Below are 10,054 nucleotides of genomic sequence, written 5' to 3'. Positions count from 1 at the left end.
TTGTAGGTGTGTGTAGGTGTGATTGTAAGTGTGTGTAGGTTTGAGTGTGTGTAGCTGTGTGTGATTGTAGGTGTGTGTAGGTGTGATTGTAAGTGTGTGTAGGTTTGAGTGTATGTAGGTGTGATTGTAGGTGTGTGTAGGTATTAGTGTGTGTGTGTAGGTGTGATTGTAAGTGTGTGTAGGTTTGAGTGTATGTAGGTGTGATTGTAGGTGTGTGTAGGTATTAGTGTGTGTGTGTAGGTGTGATTGTAAGTGTGTGTAGGTTTGAGTGTATGTAGGTGTGATTGTAGGTGTGTGTAGGTATTAGTGTGTGTGTGTGTAGGTGTGATTGTAAGTGTGTGTAGGTTTGAGTGTGTGTGTGTGTGTAGGTGATTGTAAGTGTGTGTAGGTTTGAGTGTGTGTGTGTAGGTGATTGTAAGTGTGTGTAGGTTTGAGTGTGTGTGTGTATGTAGGTGTGATTGTAGGTGTGTGTAGGTATTAGTGTGTGTGTAGGTATGAGTGTGTGTGTATGTAGGTGTGAATGTAGGTGTGTGTGTGTAGGTATGTGTAGGTATGAGTGTGTGTGTAGCTGTGTGTGATTGTAGGTGTGTGTATGTAGGTGTGATTGTAAGTGTGTGTAGGTTTGAGTGTGTGTGTAGGTAGGGAAGCGGTAGTGTAGCGGTTAGTGCGCTGCGCTATGAACCTGGCGAACCGGGTTCGATTCCCGCTCACGGGCAACACCAGTGACGATTATCTGAACCGGTCCCGGGCCTCCCCTAGGTCGACTCAGCCTCAAATGAGTACCTGGTGCGGTGTGTAAACATCGCCACTAGGGAGACAAAGGCGGTCGGGCGTGGAGCTGGCCACCTACCCCCTCGTGTACCGTTCCGGCCTTCATAGGTGCTCGCTAACAGCACTTGCCCCTACAGTCTGTTACAGGCTATATGGGGGATTTTTGTTTTGGGTGTGTGTAGGTATTAGTGTGTGTGTAGGTATTAGTGTGTGTGTAGGTATTAGTGTGTGTGGGTGTGTATAGGTATTAGTGTGTGTGGGTGTGTATAGGTATTAGTGTGTGTGGGTGTGTGTGTAGGTATTAGTGTGTGTGGGTGTGTGTGTAGGTATTAGTGTGTGGGTGTGTGTGTAGGTATTAGTGTGTGTGGGTGTGTGTGTAGGTATTAGTGTGTGTGGGTGTGTGTGTAGGTATTAATGTGTGTGGGTACGTGTGTAGGTATTAATGTGTGTGGGTGCGTGTGTAGGTATTAATGTGTGTGGGTGCGTGTGTAGGTATTAGTGTGTGTGGGTGCGTGTGTAGGTATTAGTGTGTGTGGGTGCGTGTGTAGGTATTAGTGTGTGTGGGTGCGTGTGTAGGTATTAATGTGTGTGGGTGCGTGTGTAGGTATTAATGTGTGTGGGTGCGTGTGTAGGTATTAATGTGTGTGGGTGCGTGTGTAGGTATTAATGTGTGTGGGTGCGTGTGTAGGTATTAGTGTCTGTGTGGGTGCGTGTGTAGGTATTAGTGTCTGTGTGGGTGTGTGTGTAGGTGTAATTTCCGCTATCGCCTCGGGTCACGCTGGGCCATGCGGTTATTATCGGAGTGTGGCATGGGGGAGTGTGTGTACGTGTGTGTGTGTACCTGTGTGTGTGTGTACCTGTGTGTTCGCACACACACGCCGACTCAGCCTCCAATGATTACTCGGTGCGATGTGTAAACATCGCCAATGGAGAGACAAAGGTGGCCGGGCGTGGAGGAGTTGGCCACCCACTCATGTGCGGTGACGGCCTTCAGCCCGCGAGCAGCACTTGCCCTTACAGCCTGCGCAGGCTACACGGGGCACCTTTGCCTCTGTGTGCGTGGGAGAACTTTATTGACACTGGGCACAATCGGGGGGGGGGGGGGGGGTGCGTCTTACTTTCCGGTAAGCGTGATAGTAGTCGCGATGAGTGATGACCAGCCTCCTCCGCGTAACGCGAGGAGGAGGAGGGAGGAGAAGAGGGGGTGGAGGAGAGGGACGAGGAGAGGGTGGAGAGGGAGGAGGAATCAGAGGGAGGAGGAGAGGGTGGAGAGGGAGGAGGAGAGGGAGGAGGAATAAGAGAGGGAGGAGAAGAGGGGGTGGAGAGGGAGGAGGAATAAGAGAGGGAGAAGGAGAGGGTGGAGTGGGAGGAGGTGCAGGGGGAGGAGAGCGAGCGAGGGTGCCGCAGGATGTGAGTGGGGGGAGAGCGAGGGGACAGGATGCGAGTGGGGAGAGGGCGAGTGGCGGTGAGTTGGACTGCACGCTCGGTGTGAGCGCGCCGAGATCGTCGCAGTGCTAGGAGCGAGTGGTGGTGGGGAGTGTGGGGAGTGGAGAGTGTGGGGAGAGCGGTCGTGGGGAGTGGGGAGTGTGGGGAGTGGAGAGTGTGGGGAGTGTGGGGAGAGCGGTCGTGGGGAGTGTGGCGAGTGGAGAGTGTGGGAGCAGTGTGGGGAGTGTGGGGAGAGCGGTCGTGGGGAGTGGGGAGTGTGGGGAGTGGAGAGTGTGGGGAGAGCGGTCGTGGGGAGTGTGGGGAGTGGAGAGTGTGGGGACGGGAGAGAGAGCGGGGAGAGTCAGCGGAGGAGGGTGGCAAGAGAGTGGAGAGTGTGGGCAGAGAGTGGTGGGCAGTGCTGCGGGGTAGAGATTGGAGAGCGTGGGGAGAGAACTCGAGCGAGTGGAGAGGAAGTGAGTCATTCACCCCTTCTTCTCGCATCCTCGACAGCCACCCATCCACCCACCACCCATCACCCACCACTCACCACCCACCACCAAATATCCGCTGTCTCATCACGTTTAGCCGCGGGCTCCCCTCTCACTCTGTCATCGTGATCTCGTTGCGTGGTGAGTGTGAAGGCGAGTGGTGAGTGTGGTGAGTGTTGTGAGTGTGAAGGCGAGTGGTGAGTTGTGGTGAGTGTTGTGGTGAGTGTTGTGGTGAGTGTTGTGAGTGTGAAGGCGAGTGGTGAGTTGTGGTGAGTGTTGTGGTGAGTGGTGAGTTAGGGTGGGGGTGTATAGGGAGCTAGGGTGAGTATGGGGAGTTGTGGTGAGTTAGGGTGAGTGTTGTGGTGAGTGTTGTGGTGAGTGATGTGGTGAGTGTTGTGGTGAGTGTTGTGGTGAGTGTTGCCCCTCTCATGCCCTGACCCCTCTCCGATGCCCCTGGGTGCGCAGGTCGCTGAGCGGTGCACAGTACGGCGAGTCGGTGAGTGAGTGAGTGAGCGGGCGGCGAGTGAGGAGTCGGTGAGTGAGGAGTCGGTGAGTGAGCGAGTGACGAGTCGGTGAGTGAGTGACGAGTCGGTGAGTGAGCGAGTGAGGAGTCGGCGAGTGAGTGAGTGAGGAGTCGGCGAGTGAGTGAGTGAGTGAGCGGGCGAGTCGGTGACTGAGGAGTCGGTGAGTGAGTGAGCGGGCGAGCGAGATGTCGGAGGCCCTGGACTGCGGCCGCTGCGGCCGCTCGCTGCTGGGGGGCCGCTATGCGCTGGGCCCGCAGGGCACGCCACACTGTCTGCCCTGCTACGACTCGCACCTCGCCAGCTCGTGCGAGCACTGCGGCAAGCCCATCGCCTGCGGGTCCAAGGTGAGCACCACGACACTCGCCGGGAACTCGCCGGGAACTCGCCGGGAACTCACTGGTGATTAACTGGGAACTCACTGGTGATTAACTGGGAACTCATCGGGAACTCACTGGTGATTAACTGGGAACTCACTGGGAACTCACTGGTGATTAACTGGGAACTCATCGGGAACTCACTAGGAACTCACCGGCACTCGCTCTATGGACATTCACTTGGTTCCGTCTCCTCCCCGTGCTCTCCCCCCCTCGTACTGACGATGGCTCCTCTCCCTCACCAGAGCTCACCTTACTCCACGGGTCTCACCTCAAACCAGCTACCCCCACCTGTACTCAGACACACCTGGTCCCCCACCTGTACTCAGACACACCTGGTCCCCCACCCGTACTCAGACACACCTGGTCCCCCACGTGTACTCAGACACACCTGGTCCCCACCTGTACTCAGACACACCTGGTCCCCACCTGTACTCAGACACACCTGGTCCCCCACGTGTACTCAGACACACCTGGTCCCCACCTGTACTCAGACACACCTGGTCCCCCACCTGTACTCAGACACACCTGGTCCCATACCTGTACTCAGACACACCTGGTCCCCCACCTGTACTCAGACACACCTGGTCCCATACCTGTACTCAGACACACCTGGTCCCCCACCTGTACTCAGACACACCTGGTCCCCCACCTGTACTCAGACACACCTGGTCCCCCACCTGTACTCAGACACACCTGGTCCCCCACCTGTACTCAGACACACCTGGTCCCCCACCCATACTCAGACACACCTGGTCCCCCACCTGTACTCAGACACACCTGGTCCCCACCTGTACTCAGACACACCTGGTCCCCCACCTGTACTCAGACACACCTGGTCCCCCACCCGTACTCAGACACACCTGGTCCCCCCACCTGTACTCAGACACACCTGGTCCCCCACCTGTACTCAGACACACCTGGTCCCCCACCTGTACTCAGACACACCTGGTCCCCCACCTGTACTTAGACACACCTGGTCCCCCACCTGTACTCAGACACACCTGGTCCCCCCACCTGTACTCAGACACACCTGGTCCCGCCACCTGTACTCAGACACACCTGGTCCCCCACCCGTACTCAGACACACCTGGTCCCGCCACCTGTACTCAGACACACCTGGTCCCCCACCTGTACTCAGACACACCTGGTCCCCCCACCTGTACTCAGACACACCTGGTCCCCCACCCGTACTCAGACACACCTGGTCCCGCCCACCTGTACTCAGACACACCTGGTCCCCCACCTGTACTTAGACACACCTGGTCCCCCACCCGTACTCAGACACACCTGGTCCCCCCACCTGTACTCAGACACACCTGGTCCCGCCACCTGTACTCAGACACACCTGGTCCCCCACCCGTACTCAGACACACCTGGTCCCGCCACCTGTACTCAGACACACCTGGTCCCCACCTGTGCTCGGCTGTACCTGCCTGGCCGCGCGAGACGTGGGTGTGCCTGTCTGCAAGTTTCCGCCTGCCGCAGATTACTCACTCGGGAGTCCTCGCGACCCACGTGCTGAGGGCCACCCTCCACGCGCCCCCCCCCCCCTTCACCTCCACGTGCCCCCCCCTTCACCTCCACGTGCCCCCCCTTCACCTCCACGCGCCCCCCCTTCACCTCCACGCGCCCCCCCCTTCACCTCCACGTGCCCCCCCTTCACCTCCACGTGCCCCCTCCCCCGTGTCTCTGCGTCTCCATCCCCCCCATTTCTCTCGCGTCTCCACACGCCTCACCACCCCTCCCTCCTCTCCCCCCTCTGCTCCCCGCCCCTCCACCTCCTCCACCCCCTCCCCGTTCTCTCTTGCCTCCATTCTCCCCTCCCCACCTTCCACCCCCCCCCTCTCTCCTCCTACCCCCCCCTCCGTCACCCCTCCCCTCATACGCCACTCTCCTCCCCCTGATCCACCACTTCCTGCACCACCCCTCCCCCAGGAGCTGTCGTACCAGGAGAAGCACTGGCACGAGGAGTGCTTCTGCTGTGCACGCTGCGCCACGTCGCTGTGTGCACGGCCCTTCCTGTGGCAGGGCGGGCAGCTGCTGTGTGGCGACTGCTACTGCAGCGAGGTGGCGGAGCGTTGCAGCGGCTGCAACAAGCCCATCGCGCCAGGTGCCGCGACGCTCGCAACCGTGACGATATCGTGACGCAACCGCGACGCAACCGCGACGCAACCGTGACGCAACCGTGACGCAACCGCTCGCAACCGTGACGCAACCGTGACGCAACCGTGACGCAACCGTGACGCAACCGTGACGCAACCGTGACGCAACCGTGACGCAACCGTGACGCAACCGCTCGCAACTGTGACGCAACTGCAATGCAACCGTGACGCAATCTCGATGCAACCGCTCGCAAATGCGGCACAAGCGTGGCGCAACTGCTCGCAACCGCTTGCAACCGCTCGCGACTGTGACGCTACCATGACGCAACCGCCTGCAACTGTGACGCTACCATGACGCAACTGCTTGCAACTGTGATGCTACCATGACGCAACTGCTTGCAACTGTGATGCTACCATGACGCAACTGCTTGCAACTGTGATGCTACCATGACGCAACTGCTTGCAACTGTGATGCTACCATGACGCAACTGCTTGCAACTGTGATGCTACCATGACGCAACTGCTTGCAACCGCTCGCGACTGTGACGCTACCACGCGCAGGCGGTGCCGGGTTTTGAGGAGGAGCACGAAGTCCGTGCTGGTGCCGCTCCTGGTGAATGGGCGCTGACTGCCCCCCCCCCACCCTGACCCCCCACCCCCCCACCCCCCCCCACCCCCCCCCGACCCCCCCCCCCCCCACACCGTGCGCAGGCTCCCGCCGCATGGAGTACAACGCCGCCAGCTGGCACGAGGACTGCTTCGTGTGCTCGCGCTGCCACAAGCCCATCGGCTCCGGGAGCTTCGTGCCCAGGGAGGACGGAAACTTCTGCACCGCGTGCTACGACAGTCACGTGGCCCTCCGCTGCACGCGCTGCAACAAGGTGGGGGGGCCCGGCGGGGGAAGGGTGCGGGGGGCACGGGGGGGGGGGGGCACGAGGGGGGCAACCCCCCCCCCGCGTCACCGCCGGTGGCGGTCTCGGCGTCTCGCGAGCCGCGGCGGCGGCGGCGGCGGCGGCGGAGTCGCGAGACGCCGCCGGCGAACCCCCCCCTCCCCCCTCCGGTGACTCTCCCCGGCGTGCCCCCCCCCCCCACCCCCGCCCCATCCCCCCCCCCCCAGGCGATGAAGGAGGGGGGGGTGCGCTACGAGGGGCGGCCGTGGCACCGCGAGTGCTTTGCGTGCGGTGCGTGTGGAGCGCCGCTGGCGGGGCAGCGCTTCACGAGCCGCGGGGACGGCGACGCCGCCGAGCCGCTGTGCCTGGACTGCCACGCCGGCCTCTACGCCCACAAGTGTGCCAACTGCGGCTCGCCCATCACCGGTGACGGCACGGGGGGGCGGGGGCGGTGGGGGGCGGGGGGACGGGGGGGGCGGTGGGGGGGGGGGGGGACACGGGTCGCGGTCGCACGAGGAGACGCGGAGGGGATGAGGACACGGGGGGCACCGTGTCCCCGGCTTCTACGAAAGCTGAGCCCGCGGGGATCCCAGGGGTGTGGGTGAGGGAGTGGAGGGGGGGGGTGGTGATGACAACTACGACCTCCCATGTCAGCGCCGTTCCGACCTTCATAAGCATTCGCGAAGAGCACTTGCCCCGACAGTCCCGTTAAGGGCTATATGGGGGGGGGATCGTTGTCTTTAAAAAGATTTACCCAATTTGAAAGCGGTATATTTCACGATGGCAACATGTTACAATTACACAAAAAGTTACAAACGGTTTAACGGGTTATCAAGTTTGTCTAACCGTTTTATAAATACTCTGTGCCCTCCACCTGCTGTACAGACGACATCGAGACGATAGTTTAATTCGTCTCAAACGCCTCTCAAAGTGTCTTCGTCCACTGAAGTCACCGCTGCCGTGATTCTGTTCTTGAGGGTCATCCAGATTAGTCGCTAACGGTGGCACAAAGACACCACGGGTCTTTGACGTATCACCACAAGAACAAGTCGCAGGGTGTGGTGATGTCTGGGGGGGATCTTGGGAGCCAAGAGTGTAGCGCTAAGTCTTGGGCTCCCGTGGCGACCTATCCAACGTTGAGGCAGTGTGTCTTGCGAATGACGTGAGGCTAGAGGCTGTTTGTGTGCTGGGGTCACCATCTAGAGAGTGACTGAGGCTAGGGGCTGTTTGTGTGCTGGGGTCACCATCTAGAGAGTGACTGAGGCTAGGGGCTGTTTGTGTGCTGGGGTCACCATCTAGAGAATGACTGAGGCTAGGGGCTGTTTGTGTTCACTGGGGTCACCGTCTAGAGAATGACTGAGGCTAGGGGCTGTTTGTTCACTGGGGTCACCATCTAGAGAATGACTGAGGCTAGGGGCTGTTTGTGTGCTGGGGTCACCATCTAGAGAATGACTGAGGCTAGGGGCTGTTTGTGTTGCGGGGGTCACCATCTAGAGAATGACTGAGGCTAAGGGCTGTTTGTGTTCACTGGGGTCACCATCTAGAGAGTGACTGAGGCTAGGGGCTGTTTGTGCGCTGGGAGAGGCATCTAGCAGTAATCATTTGAAACTCTAAGCCCCGCCCTCTCTATGCCCCGCCCTTTCAAGCAGTAAGAGTTTCATTTGTGGGCGGTTCGTGGTTGCAGAGATATAGCGATTTCAAATCGGGTCCAAATTTTCAAAGACCCTGTATATTTAAGAATTGGTAAAACAACCTCCAGCGCCTCGGCCGTTGGCGGTCGGTCATGTCGTGGTGACCGTGAGCAGTGCCACTGGGGGTGTAGGGGGGCGATAATTATCGGCTCTGTCGCTCATGTGGTCAACGAGGGCTCTGGACGGGTCCGAGTGACTGGTGACCTCTCCATCCTCAACTGAACCACCGAAAAATCGCGGAGGGGAAAAAAAAAATCAGAACAAGTCCCGGGGAATCGGCATCGATGATGATTCCTGGCCATAGCCAAACCTCCTCCCCCTCTTGGTTCCTCCAACAAGAGCAGGGAACCACTGCGGTAGGCCGCGGGGAACGTCCGGACGCGCACTGCGGGGGGAGGAGAGGCTTTCATTCCTCCGTCAGGAGCTAGACCGGTACCGCCTGGACCTTTGCGGAATACTGGAGGTCCAATGGACTGATTCTGGCTCGGGTCACTATGTAGGGTAGACCGTCCGCCATTCAGGGGCAGGAATCTGCCAAACAGCAGGGAATGCAGCTCCCCCCTTCTGAACAACAACATTCTGCTGTTGTTGTCCTGTGTTTGTGCGTGCGCGATTAGGCGCCGGGGGAGCCAAGTTCATCTCGTTCGAGGAGCGGCACTGGCACCACGAGTGCTTCACCTGCAAGGGCTGCAACGCTTCCCTCGCCGGCAAGGGCTTCATCGTCCAGGGCGACGACATCGTGTGTGCCACGTGCGCCCACGACAGCTAGAGCAGTGCTCGGGCACGCACGCACCGGCACGCACCGGCACGCACGCACCGGCACGGTGAAACGCACGCACGCACGGTGAAACGCACGCACGCTGACACGGGTGTGCGCGCGTACGTGGGAACGCGCACGCGTGCACATGCACGAACATGCGCACACGAGCACACGTGGGTGTGTACATGCGCGCGCGCGCACACACACACAAACACGTCAGACAGTTGTTATTGGACAATCTTATTGGACAATCGAGGTGGAAGAAGTTAACTTTTTGTTCAAAAATTTGGGGGAAAGTGCTGTTCGCGAGCGCCGCTGAAGGCCCGCACGCCGCATGAGGGAACGGCGTGGCTAGCACCATGCCCTTTGCCTGACGTTTTACACGCACGCCACAGCAAGTGGCTCATTTAAGGATGAGTCAACCAAAGGAGAGGCCCACGTCCGGTTCGAATTCTCACCACCGATTTTAGCCACTGAGCGGGAATCGAACTCGGGATACAGAGTTCGTAGCGCAACGCGCTAGACCACCGCGCCACCGCTCCTGACAACGCACAAGGATACGCGCACACACGCACCTGAGGCTGTGTACCCAGGGCTTAATTTAGGTCAAGTAGAACCCCTCGGTGATTGGTTCCACGAAACCCGTGAAGCGAGTCTTGGAAATTAACGTTGAAGGTTTTAATTCGTTCCGATAGCATCGGAAGTACCATTTGTCACCCAAAAAACGTGCTTCATAATATTTAAACAATGGTTATGAACGCGTAAAGATGCTGACAACAATGTGAACACATGATATTAAAGGAACATGGTTAATCGACGCATTAATTAATATTTACCGTACCCACAACAGCCCGTCGTTAAACAGGGGAGTGGCCGGTAAGCGAACACATTGGGCTCTGTGGAGGCTGTCGTGAAGCGATTAGGCATTAACAGGGGCGGTCGTTTAGAGGGGTTCTCCTATATCGTTTGTTGTACAACACGCGGCTCACCACATCCTCCATGCTCCTCGCTATGGGTGCGGCTACT

The 10,054-nt window shown here is 58.9% G+C and overlaps 1 protein-coding gene across 2 annotated transcripts; it reads left to right on the top strand.

The window, feature by feature from the left end:
• The first annotated feature begins 2,559 nt into the window (after positions 1–2,559).
• Positions 2,560–9,669, top strand: LOC116955508 (four and a half LIM domains protein 2-like). 2 transcript variants are annotated; one of them, XM_076053233.1, is made up of 6 exons: positions 2,560–2,669; positions 3,150–3,552; positions 5,521–5,695; positions 6,399–6,568; positions 6,805–7,003; positions 8,886–9,669. In XM_076053233.1, the coding sequence occupies exons 2-6, from the start codon at positions 3,394–3,396 to the stop codon at positions 9,035–9,037; spliced, it is 855 nt and encodes a 284-aa protein (XP_075909348.1). In that variant the 5' UTR covers positions 2,560–2,669; positions 3,150–3,393; the 3' UTR covers positions 9,038–9,669. The 2 variants fall into 2 exon arrangements, with proteins under 2 accessions (XP_075909348.1, XP_032832530.1); XM_032976639.2 differs by lacking the exon at positions 2,560–2,669 and having other exon boundaries at positions 3,003–3,552.
• The last annotated feature ends 385 nt before the right edge of the window (positions 9,670–10,054 follow it).

Source organism: Petromyzon marinus, chromosome 60, assembly GCF_048934315.1.
Source record: "Petromyzon marinus isolate PM22_M1 ecotype Great Lakes invasive population chromosome 60, UKy_Petmar_22M1.pri1.0, whole genome shotgun sequence".
NCBI classification, from domain to species: domain Eukaryota; kingdom Metazoa; phylum Chordata; class Hyperoartia; order Petromyzontiformes; family Petromyzontidae; genus Petromyzon; species Petromyzon marinus.
This window is presented reverse-complemented; position numbering and strand designations above follow the sequence as displayed.

Bases quoted from the DNA above. Each gene is read 5' to 3' on its own strand.
- LOC116955508 (XM_076053233.1), top strand. From the start codon at position 3,394: ATGTCGGAGGCCCTGGACTGCGGCCGCTGCGGCCGCTCGCTGCTGGGG. The intron at 3,553-5,520 runs GTGAGCACCACG...CCCCTCCCCCAG, and splicing joins CCATCGCCTGCGGGTCCAAG to GAGCTGTCGTACCAGGAGAA. The intron at 5,696-6,398 runs GTGCCGCGACGC...CACCGTGCGCAG, and splicing joins CAACAAGCCCATCGCGCCAG to GCTCCCGCCGCATGGAGTAC.